The sequence below is a fragment of the Solanum verrucosum genome, unplaced genomic scaffold (genome assembly GCF_900185275.1).
Source record: "Solanum verrucosum unplaced genomic scaffold, falcon-dt-bn FXZP01000278.1, whole genome shotgun sequence".
NCBI lineage: Eukaryota > Viridiplantae > Streptophyta > Magnoliopsida > Solanales > Solanaceae > Solanum > Solanum verrucosum.
The window spans coordinates 5,019,214-5,045,807 of record NW_026020332.1 but is presented as its reverse complement, the minus strand read 5'-3'; the positions used below and the strand labels follow the sequence as shown (position 1 = coordinate 5,045,807).

The 26,594-nt window shown below is 35.0% G+C and overlaps 3 protein-coding genes across 4 annotated transcripts; all 3 read right to left on the bottom strand.

Moving 5' to 3' along the window:
• Positions 1 to 1,219: 1,219 nt before the first annotated feature.
• Positions 1,220 to 5,021, bottom strand: LOC125836130 (uncharacterized). The gene is made up of 7 exons (XM_049515213.1): positions 4,939 to 5,021; positions 3,336 to 3,585; positions 3,158 to 3,240; positions 2,550 to 2,698; positions 2,408 to 2,457; positions 2,245 to 2,319; positions 1,220 to 1,876 (listed from the first exon to the last, which is right to left on the bottom strand). Exons 2-7 carry the CDS (start codon positions 3,566 to 3,568, stop codon positions 1,282 to 1,284), a joined length of 1,185 nt encoding a protein of 394 aa, XP_049371170.1. The 5' UTR covers positions 3,569 to 3,585; positions 4,939 to 5,021; the 3' UTR covers positions 1,220 to 1,281.
• On the bottom strand, positions 4,799 to 12,043 carry LOC125836129 (serine/threonine protein phosphatase 2A 57 kDa regulatory subunit B' theta isoform-like). The gene is made up of 4 exons (XM_049515212.1): positions 11,772 to 12,043; positions 11,522 to 11,654; positions 9,736 to 11,165; positions 4,799 to 5,628 (listed from the first exon to the last, which is right to left on the bottom strand). The coding sequence occupies exons 3-4, from the start codon at positions 10,948 to 10,950 to the stop codon at positions 5,269 to 5,271; spliced, it is 1,575 nt and encodes a 524-aa protein (XP_049371169.1). The 5' UTR covers positions 10,951 to 11,165; positions 11,522 to 11,654; positions 11,772 to 12,043; the 3' UTR covers positions 4,799 to 5,268.
• Positions 12,044 to 14,591: 2,548 nt separating this feature from the next.
• On the bottom strand, positions 14,592 to 24,169 carry LOC125836226 (AUGMIN subunit 6-like). 2 transcript variants are annotated; one of them, XM_049515342.1, is made up of 13 exons: positions 23,760 to 24,169; positions 23,616 to 23,672; positions 23,279 to 23,373; positions 19,390 to 19,540; positions 18,832 to 18,957; positions 18,567 to 18,723; positions 18,161 to 18,221; positions 17,786 to 18,080; positions 17,171 to 17,296; positions 16,686 to 16,847; positions 16,348 to 16,597; positions 15,797 to 16,270; positions 14,592 to 15,213 (listed from the first exon to the last, which is right to left on the bottom strand). In XM_049515342.1, the coding sequence occupies exons 1-13, from the start codon at positions 23,973 to 23,975 to the stop codon at positions 15,173 to 15,175; spliced, it is 2,211 nt and encodes a 736-aa protein (XP_049371299.1). In that variant the 5' UTR covers positions 23,976 to 24,169; the 3' UTR covers positions 14,592 to 15,172. The 2 variants fall into 2 exon arrangements, with proteins under 2 accessions (XP_049371299.1, XP_049371301.1); XM_049515344.1 differs by having other exon boundaries at positions 15,797 to 16,267; positions 23,760 to 24,085.
• Between the last annotated feature and the right edge of the window lie 2,425 nt (positions 24,170 to 26,594).

Sequence of the window (26,594 nt, the reverse complement as noted above, 5' to 3'; positions counted from 1 at the left end):
GCGAAGTCAGTGATGGGCTGCTTTCATTATTAGGGTAAAAACATTGAACTTGGTTGCTTTCATTATTAGGGTAAAAACATTGAACTTAGTTGCTTTCATTATTAGGGAAAAGACAGCAAAATGGAATCTGTAAGAATTTTAGTCAGCATGGGGAGACGATGTACGTTCGGTATGAATTGGGCCGGGTACCCAATGTAGTTGTTTTGAACAAACTGCGAAAATAGCCTATGTCCAGCCCCTATTTCAGACATAGCCAAGGTTCCTATTTTCTTACAAGTTTAGCCGTTTTTAAATCAATAGACTCGAGTTCAACAAATCCAAGTACAAGGAAGAAGGAAACAATGTAGAAACATAGCAACTACATGGTGAACAACAAGTAGTGCGATAATCGAAACACAGGAAGCAACTGACAATGCGAGATATCTAAAGTAAGAACTACAATAATACGGCTAGTACAAAGCAAAGCTGTCCGGAACATATATGCAAGGTGTGAATCACCTAAACACAAGAACAAGTGATATCAGGAACCAAAAGCCTTAGACAACATGCATAGGATAAATCTTAACTGCCTACTAACCTTCTACCTTTATTCGTGGCCTGCTACCCTCTATAGGCTGAAGATGCGTTATATCATGTCTAATCACTCTCTCCAATATTTCTTTGGATAGGCAGTCGTGTTTCCTTTTCAATACTAACATGTATTTATTAAGCTTTACCTTCTCATTTTTCCTATTGATGTAATTGAATGTGTTGAAAACATGTTGGATCCTTTTGTTCATAGGATGCCAACTCTCTCATATGAGAGTGAAAAAGGAAAAACTGACTCATAAGTTAGCAAGATTTTAGTTGCAAGTTTCCTCGCGTTTATTTTTTTCCTCAAGTAGTCTTTTATAGTTCTCCAAAAAAAAATCATTTCTTTGAACAACATTACCAGGGATTTGCTCTATTATATGGTCGAGCAACATTTTCGAACTTAATTTTTCTTTTGTGGAGGCGTTAGTGAAGAGTTTTGCTGGATTGTTCTCAGTTAGGGATTATCAATATGAATCTTATATTCCTACTCTTTTATTAGTTTATTGGCAGGCAGAATATTTTGTTCTTTTAGGTAGTTAGAATCTGAATTCATATGTAGATAATGCAGTCACATACTTGTGTTTCATTGTGTCATCAACATATTCATTGAATTCTCCGTGCATACAAAGTTTGTTCATTGGTGGATGAAACTAATTTAAAGAGTAAAAAAGTTCGTTCATTAGTGGCTCCACATTAGGAAATCTAACTCTATGTTCCTCGCCCTCTAACACGAATGTTGTTAATAGCTGTTGATGCCATGGCCCTCAAATTTGCTCTGGCTAGAGCAAGAGCATTTTTATACTGCTCGTCAGAGCGCCTTGTCCTAAATGTCTCCTTGTGCTCCTCTCTATGCAGTTGCAGTGCCAATGCAGCATCCTCATCTTGTCTTGGTGGTGATTCTCTCCTTGTACTTGTGCTAATGTCTCCATTTCTGCTTGACGTCCCAGAAGGCCTCACATTTTGTCTTCTCATAGAGTGAGAGTTCCTTTGTTGTGCATTTTGAGATCCAGAATCTGGACTATGTAACGCTAGGATCCTATCTATTCTTCTTCTTGAAATAGAGTGAAAGTTCGTTTGCTGTGGATTTCGAGATCCAGAATCTGGATTATGTAATGATGCTAGGGCCCTATCTGTTCTGCTTCTTGAAACATTAGAATGACTGGCAACAATTCTTGCTGGATTTTGATGCTGAACTTCTCTACTATTTAAGGCTCCAGCTGCTTTTCTTGCTTCTACTTCTTTAGGAAATAGTAGTTGAATTGTATTCCAAAGGACTGTGTTTACAGTACAAGATCTTCCATTGCTGCAAAAATCATGTGTTAAGATCATCTCACATCAATTCTAAAAAGTTTGAAATTTTGCAAACCTCAAATGAATAATTAGAAGTATCATCTCTGAAAATGTGACCTTTCAGATAGAAATTACAAGGCTAATCATTCTTCTCTTGTTTAAATAAAATCTCCTCCCCCTCCAATATTATAGTCCCTCCATTTCAATTTGTTGGTCTGGTTTAAGAAAGTAAATAAGACATTTTTTAATCTTATGGTCTTAAGCTAAAGATATGTACGAATGTACGAAAATGTTCTTGAGTTGTCAAAAAAAGGAAGAGACATTTTTTTGAAACGGACCAACAAGAAAAGTAAAACAAACAAATTGAAATGGAGGGAGTACCTGATAAGTTGTCTGCACTTGGGGCAACGCGTCCCACATTTGTCTGCAGCAGATTGCAAACACTTTCTACAGAAACTATTATAGACAAATAAATCAGAACATATAATTGGAAATTTCTTCTGAGTATTGTTGTATGAATCTGAGTTGATGTGAATGCCAATACCTGTGTCCACAAGGAGTGGTACTCGGTTCAAAACATATCTCCAAACAGATCTGCAAATACCATTGAACAACACTCTAAGATGAAATTGGAAATGTCAATAAAAAGGCCATCAGGATTCAAGAATGGACACTCAAACTCTTACAGCACAAGAAAGTTCTTCACGAAGTCGATCGGTACACAGAATGGCTGAACCAGAAGAGGAAACACAAGAGCCGTGTTCTTCTGATGCTTCAACTCCTTCCTTATCTCCTTTTCCAGTGAATTTTTGCTCTAGCTTCTTTTTCTCATTTTCTGCTCAAAAGTGTAATGAAATAATTTTATTACTTGTAGCCTTGTAAGTTGTAACATGTTGAGATTTAGATTTACTCATTGGATTTTGGCTATTTGAGAACCTTAAATGAAACTTTAGCATTGGAGAACCTTAACTTTGTCTCAAATGGTTGAGGCTTAGAATGCAACAGTTCCAAAATCGATAATAAAAATTCATACAAAAGACTCGCCCTATCAATTTAGTCCCATTTTTTTCAGCGAGCCACCAACTAATTTGGGGAAGCAAATTAGTACTCCACTGTCCAAATTTATGCGACATGCTTTCCTTTTTAATATATCCCTTAATGAAATAATATGTAGTCACACAAACCGTGAGGAATGTTTAAGACTACGAATTTCAAAAGTGTTCTCTTTTTCTTAAATTTTGTGTCAAATCAAAAGGTGTCCGGTAAATTGGGATTTGAAAAAAGATAAGAGAACCTGTTTTTGCAGTGTCATCATCATCAAGATCAATAACAGCAACACGTATGGAAGCCGGGCTTCTCTTCTGAGCCCTTCGTTTCCTAGAAAAAACATAAATTTGAGCATTTCCAATCACCCAAATAGAAGTATTTCCCAGAATTTAATCAGATAAAGTTCAATTTGACAGCTTAATTACCTTCTGGAATTCGTAGGCGGAGTCACAAAATGCTGCAAACCAGTAAGTTTCTTTTGTTTATGCTGGCGATCAGGAGTTTCTTCGACAACAAAACTGGCTATCAAAAGAGCTTCTTCGTCCCAACCCGCCATTGCAGCCACTGATTTGAATCTTGGGCTGAACAACCCCTCGCGGTTTTCTCCATTAACGGCTTTTGGATTTTTGGGACTCTTCTTCAATTCTTCATTCACCATTCTGTATTATGATTCCCCTTTTTCTTAGAGGAAACAAATTTTGATTGCTCAGATTTGCTTGAGAGAAAATGGATGCAGCTTTTTGGCATTAACGGTAATATTTCCAATGTAACGGCTAGTTTTTTTTTTTTCTTTCACGTTTTGTCCTTGTGGTTTAGGTTAACTCTAGTTTTATATAGTACATTTGACCTTAGATTCTATAAAACTAATGAGTTTAATCCTTAATTCATGCAAATTACGACCTTCCAAACTAACTCGTAAGCTAACCAAACTAGAGGTCTCCAAGGCTTGAGTAAGTAATTATGTTGTGCCATGAAGTCCATTTTCATGTTCAATTTTAGAAATATGCAATATTTGCAAAATCGCAAACCAATTGTGTTATATGACAAAATAATTAGTCATAAGTTAACCCACAACATTTTGCAAGATTGACTACTTTATTTTCCAACAAAACATGGTTCGTGAGGGGTGGAGGGTTGTGGGGATAGGGATGAAGGTGGAGGGATTGTGGATATATAGAGTGTTGCCGACTCAGAGGCGAAGCCAATATTAGAAGTTTGGGGGTTCTAAATCAATTTGTTTGGGGGTTCACAAGTTAATATACATAAATTTTTTTAATTTTCTAGTACAAATATAAGGTCTACGTAAAATATCACTTACGAAACCTTTTTAAAAACAGGACTTCTCGCAAGAAAAATTTTAACTTGCAATGGTTATTTTTTAACCTCCAACTGCAATTTATGAGTGAAGTAGTTTGACGACAGTTTTTGACCTCCATTTATCACTTTCAAGTAAAAAAATGATCAATGAAAATATCTTTAAGAAAAAAATATATACGCACAAGAACTTTCTAAGAGAAAATTGTGAATTTTATTCAGTTTTTGCCAATATAATCAAACATAGATTAGTAGGCCAACTTATGCGTACCTCCACTAGTTTCAAGGGTATCTATAGAGGTCCTTTTACTTTTCCCTAAATTTTCCAAGGTTTGCCTATTACAAACAAAGAACAACATGATCAATGTAATCTGACGAGTAGGTTCTAAAGAGAATATGGGGTAGAGAAGTTTCCGATAGACTCCAACTCGAAGAAGTGTAATCAAAGTTAGAAGGTTTGCCTATTATTGCCTAGTGGAAATGAAAATTCAACTGTCAATTGTCTTAGCAGAACAGCTAGCACACATTCACCAGCAGATATGTCTTCTCTGAGAAGCTTAATGGCCAGCAATGGTAAATTCAAAGAGTAAGGTCATTCGACATTGTGTGCCTTTATCCAGAAGATTATCTACAGAAACATTTCATACCAAACATACATGTGATAATACAGACTAGAAGGAAAACTAGATGCAAAAAAAATAATCTTAAAGCTACCTGAAGAATGATGTTCTTTCAAACTCATCACTTGTAAATCCAACAAAAAGAATACCAAATTAACTCCAGCTACTCCTGCACTTGCAGAATATAAAACCTTGAAGCGCTGTCACGCAATTCCATATGTACAGTCGTTGCATTGGAACCCAAATAGAGCCAGTATCCATCTGTTCACTGAGAGACCTGGGAAAGCAACTTTAAGGAAAGTATCATGGTATGAACAAACAAGGAGACGTGACTCATCCACCTCCTTTGAGACAATTCCCATCCTCGATTAGCATAGAGGTCAGCTCATCAAGGTTGAAGTAACATTGAGACATATACCAGTCTCTAGCCTGTGGATGAATTGGGAGTTATCCTATGAGAAACTAGCACTGGCTCATTGCTAGCAGCTTTCATTGCTGCAATCTCCTCTAACCGTTTCCAAGTCATTTCACGTTTTGTCTTGTTCTCTTCTTCATGAGCCTGATCTTCTTCAAATTTGCGCAAACATTCTTCAAAGAGTTCAGGATCAACATCAGAGAAGATTTTGCGGACATTCAATGTCAAGCTTTGTACTGCCTGATTCCAGTGGCCTCTCGCATTCTTTTCCAAGGCAGGAAAAATTATTGGTAATATAACTTTACGATTTTGTTTGATTAGGTTCTCAACATGATCATTGTTCCACAGGAACAAAGCCCTCTCAGCCACCTGTCAATGCAAAGATTTGAACACAGTGAAAATGAAAAACAATTTGTCACATGGGGAGAAGGAGAAGGGGGGGTGAAGGAAGCTGCAGATGTATATGACCAAATTGATCTGTTCTATCTCATTCTACCAAATAACCACACTACATTTTTTTGGTAACAAATGTAAATATTACCGTTAACAACCAAACCAATACACCTAAAGAGCACCCAACTCCACAACTACCTTCTAGGAAAGGGGTAGGTGAGTTAAGCCTCCAATATATCTCCTAATTACATGAAAAACTGTTGAATTAAAGAGCCACATCTTTGGTCTTTCCTAGTCTTTCTAACCATATCTAATCTAACACTGAAACTTAGGTTAATCTGTGTATTGTTGTAACTGTAGTCACACTACATCATATGTCCATTTATCATTGGTTTTATTATAATCATAAATGTTAGAGCATATACTTGTCCCTTATTGGTCGGGTAAGTGTCTTTAAAAGGATTTATAATGTCCTGGGTCACTCCACTAATAGTGTCACGGTTTTGAGTTTGATGCTCAGATTTAGTTCATACAATATTATAGCAAGCCTAGGTAAGCCCATTTCACAACCATCTTCTTCTCTCTACCTAGGGTATTGCTCTGTCTTCTCTTTCAAACTCAAACCATCAAGCCGCTTTGGGATTCTCTCAATTCAGTTCAATCCATCGAGCCACTAACTTTGCTCCACCACCCACTCCTTAGACTGTTAAGCCTACTCTCTGTCTCTCACTCTCTCTCACTCTCTCTCTCTCTCTCTCTCATCCACTACTAGAAATAGAGTTTTTCCCACCGCAAATCAATGGGAAATTAGTGCTATAAAACATGATTTTCCCACTGAACCAACTCACTGGGAAACGGATGGTGGGAAACAAATTCTCGCTGGAACAACTGGGAAGCTTCCTAATTTTTACACTACTTTTTCTTTTCTCACTGATTCTATCAAAATATTTGTATGAATAATAGCCACTAAACAAATTTCAGTGGAAAAATAGTTATTTTTTAGTAGTGATCTCCAGGCCCACTTCATCTTATTGAGCCTACTCTCTAGTCTCTCCTACTGCACATCCACCCTCATCCTACTGAGCCTGATCTCTCCATACAAAAGGTCCACTCTTCAAACAAATATTAAAAAGGAAGTTTTCAATCCACGTGTAACGTGAGAGAGTGTTGGAGCATACACTTGTCCCTCATCGGTTATCTGTTATATAATGGTTCCCAAAGTAGTTTATAAAGCCGTGAGCCGCTCCACTCATTGCCATAAGGTTTTGAATTGTATGCTCAGATTATGTTGGAGGGTGACATTCTATCAGGTTATCCTAGAAAGTAACAACAGAGAAGACACGCCATCTCTAGCCTTGGCCAAAATAAAAGCAGCAGGTTAGAGTGTCTAAAGGAGAAACGAAATCGATTTGATCAAGACAGGTGAATCCATGATTTGAACTTTATGGATTCGAGTTCAAAATTCAACCACAAACCATTTGGTTTACTGGGTTCAGAATCTATTATTTGTACTTATTTAGTGAATTATTCTTATATATATACATAGCCTGAGCTAAAGCTACTGGATTCAGATGAACTCATAATTCTAACACTACATCAGCCGCTGGATCAGGAGACATGACCAAATCCTGTCTGGTTTATAACACATAGAAATGCCATGGAAAACAATTTGGGGTGCAGAATTGAAAAACTCCCAACTGTTTACCTAAGTACGCCACTTGGAAATAACCATAAAGAGCTAGTGATATGGGATGGTATAATTGCAAAAACTGAGAAGAAACTGGCAAACTGGAAATCTCAATATCTATCCTTTGGTGGGAGAACCATTCTGATAAACTTTGTACTAGACTCTTTAACTTATGTTATGTCCCTATTCCCTATGCCGGCCAAAGTGGAAGAAAGACTTGATAAATTACAATGGGACTTCCTTTGGTCGAGAATCAAGGTAGGTAAAAGAATACATCTTGTCAAATGGCAAACTGCTTTGCTGAGTAGAAGCTTTTGGGGAGGGGGGGGGGGGTGTGGGTTGGCAAAATGGTTGTGGAGTTTGGAAGAGAGGATTAAGCACTTTGGGAGGAAGTAATCAGTAACAAGTACGGCCAGAACAGCCCATGGGTTTCCAATATGGTGAATATCCCGTATGGTGTCTATCTATGTGTGAGAACTATCAGAAATTTATGGCGTCAACTATAGCACAACAGTAGATACAAAGTGGGGGATGGGACCAGGGTTCTTTTCTGGAAAGATCACTGGATTGGTCCGGACTCTTTGATGTCTTCCTATCCAGATATATAGACCCTCAGCTCTTCTCCAGATGCTATGGTAAATGAGATATGGTCTGAACAAGGGTGGAATTTAAGCTTCATAAGGTTACTAAATGACTGGGAGATAGGGAGAGTAGCCAAGATGCTACAAACACTAGATGATTTCAAGGGTACAAATCTGGAAGTTGATTCAATGATTTGGAAACACAATCATGATGGTATCTTGTCAGTCAGCAGATTGTACAATAGGAAAGTGAAGGAACTTCCAGGGGAAATCTCTGGACCATGGAGTAAGGTATGGAAGAATAAAGTTCCAACTAAAGTGAGGCGTTTTCCATGGCTAGTGGCTAGGAGGGCATGCCTAACTCATGAGAAGCTGCAAAGAAGAGGCATTGAAATAGCTTCTTGGTGTTCACGGTGTAATGAGACAAATGAGACTAACAGCCATCTATTCCTCCATTGCAAAGTCACTGCTCAACTATGGGCCTTTTTCTAAGCAGAACACCACACAAACTGGACAGTGCCAGAACACACCGCAGACCTTCTTAGTTGTTGGGTGAGGAAAGAGGGGAGTAAGAGCCAGAAGAAATAGTGGAACATGATACCCTCTTGTATATGGTGGACTATTTGGAGAGAGAAACAAGAGGTGTCTTGAAATTACTGCAGAATCAGTACAAATGATCAAATGGCATTGTATGAAGACTCTCTTTTTTTTTGTGTAAAGAGGAGGGTATAGAGGATGCTGGACAGATTTTAAACCTTTTTTTCTTCTTTATAAGTTTAGTAGCAGCTTTCTTCAGTTGTTTTTTTTTTGGGTCACTGATGTAAATCTTTTTGGTGGTTGCCAGCATACCCTCATTGCTGATGAATACAACTTTACCTTTATCAAAAAAAAACCTATATTATGCTAGTAGCATGTTGCAATAGGACAATTCATGCAGTTCTTACAACCTCTGTTGATCGTTCTTGTTTGCAAATACATATGTGGTCCAGTTGCTTGGAAGTATTCAATATGAGTACATGAATGTTTTTGATAACTTAGAGTAAAATGAAAAATTTGCACAAAGCACACTCATCGGGCACGGGTATGTCGGGACAAATGAAGGATTCACGCAAACATAGCTTATAACTTGAGTGATTGTCATATTCATCATGTGAGTTGATGCATCACAGTTCAATTGTAGTACACCCATTTATTATCCAAACCCATTAGAAAGTTGTCCTAGAAGCTTCAGAGTTTTGTGTCTGTGTGGGGTAAGAAAATCCAACAGCCTGCGTTTTTCTAAGTTCTACAGCATTCGCTTGCCTGAATTTGCAAAATACTATATTGAATAATGATCAAATGAATATTTTGTACCATTCTTTTCCTAGTACATCCAGTTTGTCCATATATATTCACGTGATCACGTCAAGTATTAGTGGTCACAAAGTTTGGATTTCAAACTATACAGAATTATCTTTCAAGCAAACCTGTACTTCTGATTGCTACGGAATACAGAGTGAACTTTCTGTCATGCTTTTTAAATTTAATTCCTATCAGACCATGCACATAATTTTTTTTTGATAAAAGTAAAGTTGTAATCTTCAGCATTAAGCATATGTTGGTCAGCCCTTGCACATAATTCTTACTAACATGTTCTTAGTGATCATAAGCCACAATTGTTTGGTGATTTCAGCAACTTTTAGCTTATTACAAACCTTTTTATGAGGTAGCTAAATTTACGAAGCATAGCAAGATTCAGTCTAGTGACCCATGAATTCTTTTAGGAATGAAGAAATAACAGAAAAAAGAATGTACCAAATCAACCAAAAAACCAACCTGAAAGTGTGAGCTGCTCAAGCAACGATTGATCCGACGAAACAAGGGAACCATACAGCGCTGGAACTCTGGAGGCTGAGTTGCTTCTAAGACCTCTTCCAGCTCACCTATGAACATTACCTCCTTTGAACTGTTTGTGATAGGCCAATATTTCAACAAACCTCTTATGACAGTATCAGCAAGCTTGCTGTCCTTTTCCACAAATTGTGTTATGCAGTAAGATAACTGCTGATGATACATTTGTACGCATTTTGGTTTATGAAGTGGAATAAGAGCTCGAACAAGGAACAACTTGTGCTCTTCCTTTAGTGGTAGAGCAAATCCATTGATTATACTGCCCAAAATTTCTAAGAGTTCTGCTATTCCATTATGTTTCTCAGTTTCAAAAATAAACCGATAAAATATATTGTTGATTGATTTCCTAATGAATGGGCGGTGCACCATGAACTTTCCATATATACGGTGAAGTACAGTCTTCAGGTACTCTCTTTCTCTTGGATCTTCTGAATCGAAAAGATCTAGTAACCTTAGAACAAATGAGTGATCAACGTATCTCTTAGCCAATTTTGCATCAGTCTCCGGTGATGCCACAAACCTGAGAAGGAACTCATACACAATTTGTAAATGAGGCCATGCAGGGTCCATCATCGGTTCGTCATCTTCCAAGTCAAAACCTTCCAAAACTTTGTTTTCACGAGGCTGGGGAGTAGGAGGTCTGAATAAATTTGTGGATACCATCTTAATTACTTCTTGCATGACTATTTCTGTAAATTTCCCATTTGCAGAAGTAACATAATCAACTAGCTCCACCAATGTCTGACGCTTGATCTCTTTTTCTTTCGTGTTTTTAGTTGGGTCAGAAAAGTCAAACAAGACACAACACAAGTTCAGCTTTTTGATGAACAAGTTTTGCTTCTCAGAAGCTGGTACATCCCTCAAATTAGGCAATGCCTCATACGAGAAAACTGCTGCATGTCCATTCACCTTAGCATTTATACCCTGTGGAAGTCTATCTCCATGATTCAGTCCTGCAGCTGAAGAACCAGTGACACCTGAAAGAGATAAAGCACTCAAACTCCCTGGTAGGGAATTAGACAAGTCACTGCTTCTTGAACTATTTGAAGCATTTGACTGAAATGCAGAAGTTCCTCCATCACGATTGTCTCCTGACTTGGACGGCTTCCGTGGGAGCCTATTGAGTATCTGTTTGATCATCACTTGAAACTATACCTTCCTTCAAGTTGACCAAAATGCTTGCTGATCAAAACACTCAAAACTTAAGACACATTGTCAATCAAAAAGGTCTAAAAGCTGCAGAAATCCAATTACTTAACCAATTGAAGTGACCCACGGGGATCATGCAACTCACAAAATTCTTATCTTCACCACCCTAAACCAACATAAAAGGTTCATACAATCCACAGTTATGCCTGTATAACCAAATGAATCTCCTCGTCAATTGAAATCAAGATTATAACATAAAGGGAAGTAAAATCAAGAAATCCCAAATATCTACTGAGTGAGTTAGTCATAGTTTCTTTCTTATATCTTGAGGAATAAATCTATCAACTATTCTACTTTCTAACAAAAACCATTTTTTTTCTTCAAGACCATCAAGCTACTCCCATTAAATTCATAAAAAGATGTGTTCTTTATGAACCCAAATCCAGATGCAGCAAATTAACAACCCTAATAGATAAAGCATCAGAATTCAAATATCAAGTTTACAATTCTGACCCAATTTATGTTCTTTTATAGCAATAAAAGAGGAGAAATGTTCACCAACCTTCATTCTTTCATTTATCTGAGATTCAAACAACTAATAGTGATACATCAAGATCAAATAATGTTGAGATCTGGGCATGATTTTAGAAGGAAAAAAAAAAAAAACCCAGATGAAATTCCTCACCAAGAATCACCTGCAAGAGTCCAAGAAAGGAACTTTAGCACAAAAAACAGGATGAAACAAACAAAAACAAAGAAAACAACAATAACAAATAATTTTGGTGGAAAATTTATGAGCTTTTAATGCTTACATTAAGTTGGTCTTTGGTGGTGAACAAGAAAATAAAGCTGGACAGTAGGGAAAATAGATTGAATTTTTGAGAGTTTGGGTGAGTGATTTTCAAATCTGAAAACAACCCAAAATTAAGGGAAGACAGTAAAAGGGGATGATGGATTTGAGGAAACCAAGCTCTGGTTGTTGTTCCTTAGATGATGATGTGTTTGGTTAGCAAGAATTATTGTTCTCCCCATTTTCTCTTTCCATTTTGTCTCCCAACTTTCCTCTTTTTTTTTTTTTACTCTCTTTCTCCAACTTTCCTCTTCTTTGTACTACTATTTGTTTTCATTTTATCTACTTGGTCCATTTGATTTATTTATTTTTTATTCCAATTTTTCTCACATATTTCAACCTCAAATCCACAGATTAGTTTCTCCATAATAAGAAAATAAAAATTCTCCATAATTCCAGTTTGGTACAATTTGTTATTTGACCATTTTCACCCTCAAAAGTCTAAAGAGAGTTGGAGAATGTGAGGGATAAAGATGAGAGTTGAAAATTGTACCTCGGAGCTTACCAACTGTAGTCATTAGAGATGTTCATCTATTTTTCCTGTTTTGTAGAAGAAAGTTGTACTCCCTCCATTCATTTTTGAACTATACAAATTTACATAGTTCAATCTTAAATGGATATTAGATTTAACTTAATCGAAAAAATTGATTTTAAAAATAAAAAAAAATTGTCCCAAATCAGGTAAAGAGTTCAAATTTTCTTGCAGGGTGAAAAATTGAGATAATTTAATATGAAAATACAATATCGATAAATCACAAATTAAGATGGATCTAAGTACTAACTATAATGATTTAAAAGATAACTTATTGACTAATAAATTCAACCAAAATTGCTATATTGTCATTTTAAAGAAGAAAATTGAAATTGGATATAATATTATTCAACCTCTTATAGTTTTGATGAAGGAGGGGGCATTAATTATCGAACATATTTGATTGTCTGTAAAAATAATGGAGAATTTATTATGTATGAAAATCATAGGTATTTCATGGACAATTTATTATTGTATTTTTTTAAAAAAAATGATTTACGTATACATATACATCTCTCCACATTAATTTTTAAATTTTTGAAAAATCTAGAATTTAACTTCAATTAAAATATCAAAATTTTCATCATCAAACGTATTTTCCAAACTTCAATCTCAAAGGTAAAAAAAAATTATGATCAAACACCTCGTCCTCCGAAATCATTTTGAGTTAAAAAAAGCTCACGAATCACAAGAAAAAGAAAACGACGCAACCCAAAGTCCAAATCCATCTAGTTGTCATTGTGCGGTTGCTTGCCATTTATGTTTTCCCTGCTTACAACGTTTGGAATTTAGTTAACTTAAAGCAACTTTGTCTATTCAACACTTCTCTTCTTTCATTGGTTCAATCTCTTTTTCACATCTCTATTTTTAATCATATAACATAATTCTCTTCTTTTCTTTTTCCTTTTTGCATAATGCTCATTTTGAATCTCTATTTTTTAAAGTCAGAATCATCTAACATTTTCATCATTTAAAAAAAAATGAGAAAATTTGTGTCGTTGTTGCTTTTAACCCCACAAAAGTGAAAAAGATCCAACTAAGGCATGAATATGAAAATTTAAGAAATCTTTTCTCATAAATAAAAATAGAAATAATAAAAAGACAATGATAATAAAGATCTTATATGAGGTGGTAGTACTTGTCTGCATATTTAAGTTATCCAACGGCAACATTACATTACCTTCAGGATATGGCAAAACTATGGATCAGAAATTAGTCATCAAAGATGATTGGAATCCTCCCAATATTAAGATAACATATGAGCAGTCCCATCTCTTTCCAATTGTAACGCTCCAACTGGCACCTCAACTATTTCATCGAATACTTGTTGCTACCCAGTACAAAGTACTAGATAACTCTACCCTTTCGAGACGGATGAGAAAAGACCACCTAGTGTTTTGTCTCGACGGAACCTTCCTATAACACTCTAATTATAGCACTAGAACTGTTCCTGCAGCTGTGTTAACTTTGCTTTCACTATTCCCCCAAGTTTTTTTCTTCAAGTCTCTGTCAATGACCAATGGAGCAGACAACCTTTTCCTCAATTCTATTTGATTTGATGTGTTGATCACATCGAAACTGTGGGCATGTTGTTTTGTAGAAAACCATATATTCTATCAGCTAAAAACGAGACTTACTAAAGAGGAAGAAGAAGCAGAAGAGAAGACCTACTGAAGAAAAAACAAAACTATAATACTCAGCTACAGGAAGAACAAAAATTCATCACTGGAGGTTACTTTCATTCACTGCACATTATGTAGGAAGCATCAATCATCCTCACTGACCCCTACCTCTGTTAGTCGACAGATACATGTCCAAACATACAACTCGGAAAAGCAAAACAATAAGTTCGTTATAGATAAAAAGCCATTGGATAAAGAAATTCAATGGAAAGGACAAAGGTTTGAGTAGTCACAATAAACACTGTGGAACATGTAAATATTGACAATCACCGCGTAATGGAAGGTGTTTAAGAATGTCTAGAAGGGAAGGTAATTCATACATCACAATATAATCCTTTTTGCACAGGTGTGCTTAGTGTGAGAAATCGAAAGCTAAAATGGAATACTACAGGGATTCAAGTGCATCATGATCAAGTTCAAAGAAGGGAGACGATGACAGGAGAAACTAGAAAGATAACTACACCAACAGCTGATAAAAAAAAACTTTGTACTTGTAGTTGTACAATTTAAGAGACATGGAAGTTATTTCCAAGTATAAACACACCAACGAATGTAGGATATAAATTTAAAAGCTGGAGTAGCTTTACACATGCCTCTAATGCATAACGAATAAGAACTAAGGGGTCTTGGAGCTGCACGATGGAGACTCAATTTTTTCCATCCAGGCAGTAACTGAACAATTCTTTACTGTCTGGAACAAATAAAGGCATGATAGTTGCTTATCTACAATAGATCTTACTGTTAAACTGACAGTGTAATGAACATATCAATGCTTAACTGCCAACAGATGTTAGCGTAGCTCACAACAGTAATAAAGCACTTTTTCCCTTCAGTTTAGAGAGTACATTACACATTTGGGGCAGTTCTGATGCCTCCAGAAGAGCTTTATTCTTAGGAATTCAGATTCACATGGTGAGCGAACATTTGAAGATAACAACAGTCTGTCAAGCTGATTTTTGAGAAATTTTGAGATGTCAAGTTCCCTCTGCTCCTCAGAATAAGATGAATGCCATAAAGAGGATACACATAAACGAATGATAAAGAAAGATGTGAAAGTTAGGAGGTTATCCCAAGTCACTGAAAGATAGGAGGTACAAGGTTCTGAAGATCTGTAGTAGGCTGAGCAGCAAGGTCATTTGAACTTTAATCTCAGTGCTTCATTAATGCAGTTTCAGTTTCTGATAAAGGTGCTGCAAGCGTAAAGTTCATTAAACTATTAAACTGAGAGTGGTCTGGTAAAGGAAAACAGAAGTAGATTACAATGCAGATGAACCCCAGTCCCAACGCATATCTCACCGAACGACCAGTAATTTGGTCCAAATAGAGTGAAACGGATATAGAGGTATCATTCAGCTGACCCCATCTAGTTTGGTTTAGTATAGTTGATATTTTTATTAAAATGAAGCTTTGAACAAAGAACAATTGAGAAGTCATTCAATGTCCAGAACTAGGAAATGCTTTCAAAAATCATTCATCTAGTGCCCATCAGTTAGGGTCATGGAACCTATACTTTGAATTAAGAAAAATATAGCATTGGCACATTTATGGTAGGCAAGTTGCAATTGAGCTCCACGATGATACTTTTAACTCGTAATCCCCAGGTCTGGGGAAAAAAGGTAAACCTAGTGGAGCTAATTTAAAAATTCAAATCGTGTCAGTAGCATGGTCTAAAGAACAAGAAAACCAGTATTGAAAGCTATAGCCCAGGGAATACAGATAGGGTAGTGGTAATAGAACTGCCAAAATAATAAACAATTGCTTAAACCAACATACCAAGTAAATCTTCATACGAGTCTGCCAACAGTGACATATCCATAAGCAAAGGAGGAGAAAATACTTGATCTTCAGCTTCATCCAAATCATAAAATGACCTGCAAGCATCAGAAACTGAAGAGTTCGAACCCATGGTCGAAAGAAAACCATCTATGCCATCATAGTCATCAAGAGATCGCAGATCATTAAAAAAGTCAGGAAGTCCCTCTGACTTGATGCCCACATGACTGTGTGGAGCATGGTTACCAAGAAAAGATGAATCTGGTTCAGGTGCAACCAGCTTTTTACTTCTCAATAAGTTTGATTTGTTACCAAAATGAGAAAACCCAACCCCTGGTACAGGTATAAAATAGTGCTCAGAGCTATCATCAGAACGGCTATCTTGAGATGATTCCGGATAGCACGATTGGGAGCAAAGTGCAGCTTCTCTGACAGATCTCTTCAAATTTTGGACAAAGCTAGTGTCATCATCTGCTGAAATACAGACAACATTTTTTAGAGATTCCAAACTGAAGAAAATCAGTGCACGCATTTAGAAGGAAGGAAAAAACCTTGTGGAGGATTATCCATTGAATTATTCGAAATTGGCAGATCTGGAGATTTTTTCTCATGCATATTTTCTATTTGGCTGGCCTGAGCTGAGACCTGTCTCTTCTGCATGTTCCCACCTTTTCCGGAAGAATTTGGCGTTAAACTAAACAAAGGTGGAAGTTTTAAGGCAGGGGAACTGGCTGATGCCTTTTCAAAATGCATGGACGACATTTTTGAGGTCATCTCAGCTACCTCATCAGTGCTGTTCTCCTGTAGAATTCCTATTGTTTAAATTCCGTGGTGTGTATCAGAAGGTAAATATGTTATAAGTCCCATGAAAGGCTTCACAAAACATTACCAATGTTTGTCTGCTATTCTGTGCTTGGACCAGTGAATGTGATCTAGCATGATGTTCGGCCATGGGGAGAAGACTGGATGAAACACTATTGACTTCTTCTGTAAGCTGTGCAATTGAATTCTGTATAGCTGGACCAACTTCCTTCAGTTGATTTATGAGCACCTGGAGAGCAGTTTCAACACTATATTATCATCATAATTAAGTTAATGCAGTGTGTACATAATGCTGAGAATTCCAGGAATACCACTTCCTCTTCAGATAATCAACTTTCCAAATGCTAAGTTACTCAGAATCTTCAATGGTCTCGACACCAGTTTCAACGGGTAGGACATGAATGAAGGCACTTTCGTATGGATCCTCCAAATACACAAAACATGCTGGAAATTACCAGAACCCAATGACCAATGCATACTATATCCCATACTCCACTTGAGCCCATGTAAAATAGTTCAAACATGCAACCAAATTCGACAGACTGTACAAACCTGTATACTTGCTAGGTGTTGCCGATGTTCAGCAAGTGTTGCACTCAAGGATTCAGCATGACCACTCGTACCACCATCGTGTGAGCTTCTCAGAAGCTCTGGACCCTCTCCATCATTTACTTTTGCCTGAAAGAAATTATTGTATTAGGAACAAAAGAACCGGTTTCACATACTTCTAACCTAATTATTGACAAACGATAGATAGGTTCCAGTACTATAACTTCACATATGGTGAAGCTTCATCAGAACACAGACCGTTGATAATTTCTCCTTAAGACATCACTAGATAAAGATGCTAAAACTGATAGAAGCAGATACAATGCTCTATCACATGCCAAAACGGTTTATGCACATTCCTTGACCGTAGCAAAAGTGCTGACACCATAGTAAGATTCTAACTTCTAAGAAGTTATTTTCCCTTTTGGACCACTAGAAACTCCACATATTAAGAAACATCACAAACATACAGTTATAAGAATGACTAATTCCATCAATGTAGTCTAAACATTGAGATTTTTGGGGTCAAAGTCACTCTTTTTTTTAAATCAGCAACGTTGGGGTCAAAGGCACTCTTCAAAAACCTAAAATCTTGAGTCAACATAGAAAATAGCATACTAATTGAAGTGACTGCTTATGAATTCGTTGTAAGGCATGTGTCCAACGCCTCAACACTTCAGCTATATCAATAGTAGGATGGCCTCTAGCAGTCCTTTCATCAACTCGAGAAAATCTCTCATCATTTGCTTGAGTATGAGAAGAATCTGGATTGTTCACATGCATTTCTCTATTTACAACTGCTGGTGATCTTTCAGACCGTTCATTATCTGGATGCGATGAAACTAAATCACGAGGTGGCGCCACAGAACTTTGATCCATGGCTGCAAGCAAAGCCGACCCAGATATGCGATATCTGAACAAGATTATTAAAAAAAGAACGTGAAGGTAAGTCCAGCTTTGGAAACCAAAAATCATACAGAAAGTGATCTTTACCTATGCTCACGATGAGCTATAAGATCCTCTATTGGGCCAGAAGCAAGAATCTCATGCTGATCTGTAGAGCATATGCATATTAGTAATATGATGTATAAGACGCTAAAACTGATCCGGAATCACTTGACTAGTTATTAATTCATTGCAATATCAAATATATATCTGTTTGTGACAAGAGAGGGATAGCCCAGTGAAAGGGTCGTCCACCTCCAACCATGATGTGTGTTCTTTCACCAAGGGAGCAAAGTGGGGTAAAGCCAGTGTTGACTCCTAGGCAGGGGAATGGGTTACCATATCAAGGGCAAAGTATGGAGTATATAGCATATTGTAGAACATACTAATTGAGCATTTATGGAAATTCATAATGACGGTCAATTGAAGATAACCATCAACTGTTTGTACTCACTCTGGCGAGATAGCAAAGATTCCCACAAGCGAGTAGCTCTTTGGACCATATGTGAGTTTTGACTTGAGCTTGATACAAGCTCATCCCAGAGGTCACCTTCCAACTTTACTTTATTTCTAACATCATGCAGTTTTTCAAGTTCTTGCTGCAAATAAGCCTGAGATCAAGGGGATCAAAGATGTATTAGAAGAAACAGTTACCACAATGAATATAAGAACAGAAATCAAGACTAAATCCTCAGACAATTCATAAGATTTTATCTTACCTCTTCAGCACAAAGGCCTCGAAACTCAGCTGTCATCTCATGAGCCAAATTAGACCACGTAGCCTGTCTGTGAACTGCTATTTCTGCATTTTTCAGAAACCTTCTTCTTTCAAGAGCAATCCTAGCCTACACAGACAAACAAGGCCACAATTATATCTCCAAACTTGCAATAATAAATTAAATCATGAAAGTTATCGACATAACATATAGGGTCAAAGACTAGCTAAGTAAATCAGTATAGTCCCACTCAATACCTTATCAAAGGGTATTGAAAATGGAGAAACTGTTACTTCATGGAATATTATTAGGCTTAGTAACTGGAAATAGCTTCATAGGAAAGAAAACTAATCCCTCACAAAAGTGAATAATTCAAGATACATTTACGCATTGCATCTTAAAATTGCAGAAATTGAACCCTTGTCTTCAGATAATAACTACCCAACAGAGGCACTAAATCATTAGATTTCAAGGTCCCAGCAACCCATCATGTGGACAAACAATGAAATAATTTTAGAGTCCTTTATCAAATGAATGGACATAAAGTCAAAAGAATATGACCTTGGTTACAGGAAGTAAGGTGGCTGCATGTGAGAAAGCTACATCCGTCAATGAAGCAGGTAACGGGTTAGAAGCAACATCAGCAGCAAATGTTCGCCTATGAACTTCCCTCAAAGCATGCAGTGAGAGTTGCCACAGAAGTTCGACGAATCTGCAGTACATGTGAAACAATCATGAATACTAAGTACATGAATGCTATCATGCGTCCTTTTGCATGTAATATGTACTTATGGAAAAAGACCGCAAAAATGGAACCCCAAACAAACAGGTAGGTAATACAGTATAATAAGCGGACAGAACTAGAATTGCATGGGCAACTACTTATCATGCCAAAAGATTGTGAAATTAGATGATTAAGTAACAGCGGCACAGAACTCAACGATACTTGTTCATTCATAAATTTACATTTTTTTATGAACTAAACGATAATGGGTCACCTCTCTATCCTTCACTTAAATAATAGGATTTTGTCTATGACAATTCGTGATGTGCGTCAAATCCACACATCAGTCATCACATGTTGCACTCTTACTACTAAACCAAAACCGTGTGGTTATTCATTCATATATTTACTCAGATGTGTGTTGAATAGCAAACATAGCTAGGGATGTTCATGGAAAATTCAAAAATCAAACCTAACTGGAAACCAAATCAAACTGAAAGGACGTTTTTTCCGTTTGAATTGGTTTTGGTTTTTAATTATCAAACCGACCAAATTTGAGTTTAATTTGGTTTTAAGCAAAAAATAGCTGAAAAAACAAACCAAAGCGATTATATAAATACATAGTTAAAATTTCATGGTACATTTTGATCTTTTACAACTTGGTTTGTCTAGAGCGTTGCCTTCATAATTATCTAGCTTTCTGTCTTTACATTCTAATTTGATTGGTAGTTTTATTTTGATAAGCCCAAGAATCTATTTCATATTACAATAACTTAACTTTAATTGAGTCACTAAATTAGTAAATTATTCATCACTATTTTATTTTAGTTTTTGAAATTGGTAACTTAATTATTCATCACTATTTTACTCAATTACCATCTAGATATCTTGGTAAATGACAATTTTCTTAAAGAGTAATTATCTTGGTAAAGTTATGATGGAATGTGTTTACCCGTTTAAGTCACATATTTGGAAGAAAAAAAACAAAAACTGGTAGCAAACGTAAAAGAAATCAACAAAATTGACAAAATGACTTAATTGGTTTGATTTTGGTCCAATATTTGAAAAACCAACTTAATTGGTTTGGTTTCTTTTTAAGGACAACCGACTCAAACCAAACCACGAACACTCCTAAATATAACGGTCAGTGTTATGTAGTTTCAAGCCCAGCTTCCTTAGGACTTAGGAGCTCCATGATCTCGTCTGGATAAGCTGAATAAAAATGAATTACAATTCTGAAGTGTTGGAGTTAACTTTATGGATAATCAGTTATATTGTTTGAAACTTTGAATAGAAGTGCTACTCAAAGTGCTGAAATTGAATAAACAGCTGATGTCTTTGATGAAAAGTGTTGGGAGTGTTGGTAAACACATTTTACTAGTTAAAAACTTAAAATTATGGAATAGACAGTTTATGTCTTTGGTGAAAAGTGTTGGTAAATACATTTTGCCGTTAAAATTATTGAATACCCTTAAGAGTTCTTAACATTATATATAATTGGCTATTGCAAGAATTTCAGTTCTAAATTCAAATACAAATTAATGATGACTTAATTCACTTTAAGTTCTTCATGATTAGATAGAATTATTTTTGACAAAAATAAATTATTTAGTTGAATAACATAAATCATGAATAATTTGACCAAAGTTGGTAAATAAGAAAATAGTTAAAATGGTGCAAAATATTCATGAAGAGAATTAAGAATATATTTTTTTAGCTACTAATTAAAGACTAAACATTAGAATTGCCACCTGCTTTTAGGAATGTTCACGGTTAGGTGAAAAATAATTTCAAACTGAAAATCGAATCAATCCGATTAAACAAAACTGATATCTGTTTGGATTTTGTTATAAATTTTAAAAACTGAGAATATGGTTTGATTTGGTTTTATTAGAAACAAACCGAATAAAGAACTGAACCAAACCGACCAATTATATACACAATATATTAATTTTCATAATTAATTTTAAATACTTTGCAATGTTGTATACTATTTCATCTAAATTTTATTCTTACCATTAATTTTATCCCTTATATGCTAATGGACTTTCAATCTATAGCCCAGTTCTTAAAAAAAGTCATGAATCCAAACTCATTTATTTAAACAACGTAAACTGAGCAATGTACGTTTTTCACAAGTTTTAAATGCTTCTCTTTACAAAAACAAGTATCTATTATGATTTGTATGGAATATTTTGTTCTGTACAGAATCAAGTCTCATTGAAATTTCTTTCTCATGTGCTGAATCGAGTCCCATTACAAGTTTCAATCGAGTCCCATTTACAAGTTTCTCACAAGTGTTAAATCAAGTCCCACTTACGAGGTTATTTGATTTTGGAACATAAATTACGTCAAAATTTCTTTTTATGATTAAATATTTATTTATTTACTCTTCAGGTAATTTCAAATATATATTGTTCACAGTATTCCATAACAATTTTTTTGTCAAATTAATAATTTATATATGTTAGTTAAATAAATAAGTTATATTTATTAAAGTTAATCTTATCTATTCAATTTACAACTTAAAGTAAATTGATAAAAAGTTACTTTGTATTTAGCATCAAAAAAACTTATTAGTGTTAACAGTTGTAAGGGTATGTTTAGGAAAAAGTTCTTTCATATTTTTTTTACCAAAAATATCAACTGCTTTTTTTGTTAGTTTCAACAATTTTACCCGAACACATAAATGCTTATCAACACTTATCTTAAAAGCTACTAAATTTCAGCTCACTCAAATGAGATGTTAAAGAGATTTCAAGCTGCTTTATAAGGGAAGAAATATCTTTTAAGCTGAAAATCAATAAGTTAAGAGTGATCAAATTATAGCTTTTAGCTCGTTTTGGCTTTAAAAATACTTGACATAAAAGTACGATAAACACCAAAGTAAGCCAAAAAGTACTTAAAACCAACCTAAACACCTTCTATGTCCCCTCCTGATGCTGCAATCTAAAAGTATTTTCTATAACTTGCTCCTTGATCATTCCTGTCCATAGTATCGGGCAACATATCTCCATGTGTTTAGTCAAAGAAACCTAATAGTTGAACCGTAGAATCAAAGGTCTATAAAAACAAAGCTACATCCCCAACACTAGTGCGGACTTAAAACTTCTGCACAAACACCTTCCACCAAGTCCTAAACCCTTTGCATTTGCAATAAGATGACCGGCCAAACAGTTTTGGATAAAATCAAGCAAGAGATAATGTGATTTCACCCACTTTCAACAGAAACACCACAACTTGAGATGCAGTGACCAAAAAAACAGTAACAGCAGCAGTCCAACTCCAAAGATTTGTCTCCTCACTTAGAGGAGCTTGGGTGGTAGGAATTATCAGGATGCATTCAGCTTAGTATTCTAATAAGATAGCTGTTTAATTGTGTGCTAAGTGACCAAGATACAGATGAGTTAACCAAGCTGTGCCACTTAAATATAAAATATCTTTGAATGCAGAAAAACATCAGAGTTACAATACTGACTTTTGTTGTACGTCTTGAGGGTGAGCTAGTTACTCCAAACTCAATTAATTAGGTAGTGAAATCAAAATTAGTCTCCACAAAAAAGAATCTTCACTTCGCTGACGACTACTACCTTGTTGTAACGGCTCTACGAGAAAGATGCTTCACAATGTAATCAAATGGTCCAAATGATAGCTCAACATTAACAGAACAGAGAAGTTCTCTCATTGAAAGCTGTAAAAAGTTATTGCAAGTAATCATTAACCAACCTTGGTCCACAGCATGTCGCAAGAGATGAGACCCTCGAATTGCTTCTAGGAAGTGCACCTTGTGATTCCAGCTCACTTATAATCCCTTGCACAACCTGAATCAACACAAATTAAGAGAAAATGAAATAATTTAGACAAAAAAAGAAGAAGTTCAATCTAAATTCATGAAGCACATTCTAGTTAGAATAACGATTTAAAAGCTAAAGCATAAGTCAACTTGATCAACTATGTCTCAATCTCACAATAGTCATCGTTCAGCTATATTCTGCACGTCTCACTTAAAAACTGTAAAAAAGAAATACAATTATCTTTCATGAATAGGCAAAAGCAGACATACCTTGCGAAAATCACGAGATTGCGCCGAATCAAATATTGGCCAGACCTTATCGAAATCCTGAAGATCTTCACAGTGAGAAAAGAGAACAAAACGAAAACGAGTATCAAACACAAATCCGTAAACCTGCACAAGCTAAAAAGTTACCTTGGCGGATTGTGCAGGGCCTCTAAGAGAAGAAAGTAGGAAGTAAAGAAGCTGTTCTCCCAATTTAGGGTTTGAATGACGAAAAAATCCAACACGAGGAGTGCCATTGTTAGCTACGATACCTATGATCGCTGGATCCAGGCCTAGTAACAAACAGTTAGTGTACATTGCACTTTCTAACTCCATCTCCCTCTCCTTCTCTCTGTCCATCGTCATCCACACCTTCACTGTTTGCAACTGCAATTTTGCTTCACTTCTCGCCTTTCCGGCGTCTCAATCTGTGTCCGGCCGGTGGATTTTCCGATTTATAACATGATTTTCTTGCTAATATGAGAACAACAACCCCTTTTGGATAAATTTAAGAATGGCCTGTTGTTGGATCAATTTGGGACTTAAAAGAATATGATCTCAAAAATGCGGGGTGCATTTCTGAATTAGTTGCTTTGTAGTGGGGTCAGGAAGGATAAAAGAAAATTTTGAAATGCGTAACGTGAACCGCTTAACTATGTTGGCGTCAAGCCTTGTCTTCAATGATCTTGTTAAGGGAGGTCTTGGGTTCGAGCCCTTTGGGTACGGAGCCGCTTTTGTAAGAGAGCGTTTTATTTTTAATGTGAGATTTATTGGTGAATTTGAATTTAGTCAGGCTTTAATGTGGGTATCAAACAGCGGATGAGAAATAAAAAAAAAATGTTCTTTTTATGCTTCCTAGTAGATTGTTCAAATTTTTATTAAACTTAAAATTAAATTAAATTATAGATATTTATTAATTTAATTGTTATTGATATTTATTAATTTAATTTTTCTTTATTTATTATAATAATTGAAACTTTCATCTATTAATTCATTAAAATATCATATGTCCAAAGAATACTTTCTCGATAAGATCTGTGCAACAAGATATGAAAATTTTAATCAAGTCATAACCAATAATATTAAATCTTATAAGAATACGTAAAAACACAATATAATTGGGATATGAATACATATTTCAAATATCATATTTCTTTTCTAAAAAATTTCACTTTTTGATAAACATGTCATAGAAGAACAAAGTCCTTTGAAATTTTTAAAATATGTGTGCACTAACAAATATGATTGTTGATGTAGTAAGCAAATATCATATAAGCTAGACCATACATCAAGAAAATCAATCTTCAAAAGGTTATTGATAAGAGGTTCAAAGTTAATTTCTTATGCTAGGTAAATCTTTTGAAGATTCAATTTTGTGACTAAAATAAGAATGTCAATTAAGAAAATTCGTGATCAACCAGGAGTTATTAATTACATGATGTTTACAAATAAGAAAAAATATGCGAAAGAAAATTCATTCTCCTTTAAAAATTAAAAGAATTCTTCAAAAAGTCATTAAAGATTTATGTTATTACATGCAAATAACAAAATTTACTCTAAAGTAATAGCATTATAATAAAAAGATGTCTTTGTAAATCAAAACTATTGAATTGAAGAATCCGATCGGATGAGTTTTCTGCCTAATTCTTAAGCTTTGATTTTTATTCTTAAGGTATAACCTATTTGTTTTTAAGAAGATTTTGTTAGGTGTATGTTTACAATAGTATTTTTTACATCTAGAGTAATTGAAGTGTAATACATCGAAGATTTTTTATGAAATATAAAAAGTAAGTTTGAATCAAGTGAATGACATTAAAAACACTTTAAAATATTAACAAATAATTATTACTGCGAAATAAACTTGTTCATTGTTGTTATTTAAAAAAAAACAATGATTAATGTCTTTTCCTTATGGTACTTAAAATTTATGTTCAAACTTGAGTTTATTTAAAGTAGATTAGGGAATTGAATCTTCTTAAATTGTTGAATTTAGAATAAAAATTCATATGAACTTCTATTATAGGTATTAACTTCAAACACATATGACGAGGTTATATGCTCTAAGTTCATGCAAAAAAAATCTAAACTTTATATACATGTAACATTCAGTCATGAACGTGACCTCCTAACTTTTCGACCATAATCATGCAACTTCAAGCTCATATGTTTGACCAACTAAAAGTGGTTGAAGTTGTAAATATTTTTACACTGTAAATATGGCTTAAATATTGATCTAAAATTGAACATTCATGTATTTATCTCTCATTTGATATGTGAGGTGATCAAATAAGTAATATTCCATGAATTGAGATATCTCATCAGATTATTTTATCCCATCTTTTATATAATGAGCCAGAAAAGTAATTTTCTAATACTTCAAATCAAACATTAAATAAAATTAAGAAAAAACTATGGAATATAGCAAACATCAATGTATCTTTCGTGTATATAGCTATAATTTTTTATGATATATGAATATAATTATATGATAATTAGCAAATTTAATTATACACGAATTGTCAATTTTCTTTTTAAAAAAATTATATGTATTTAAATAATTATTAAATATGAAAGGTATTACTACACGCCTAATAATGCCATAGGCACAACTCTATTCCCCAAGCTTACCCTTCAACGTCTATTCCCCCCCCCCCCTCCTCTCTCAATTTCCTTCTAATTCAAGATTCTTTGCATTACGAATAATTTTTGTAATTCGTTTTTATCGAATATCTTCTAATTGCATTTTTTTCTCATTTATATTAAGTTTATATTTGTATAAATTTATATAATCGATCGATTTTCATAAGATTTTGTTTGAAAAAGTTATTTTCACTAACATTCAAATATACATTTTAATTCTGTTAAAATTCATTTCGATACAAATGAGGCAATACATAAATACATTTCCTTTTTTGGATTAAACATATATAGTGATATTTGAATGTTGAATATAGTAAAATACATATACATGCATTTGGATATTTG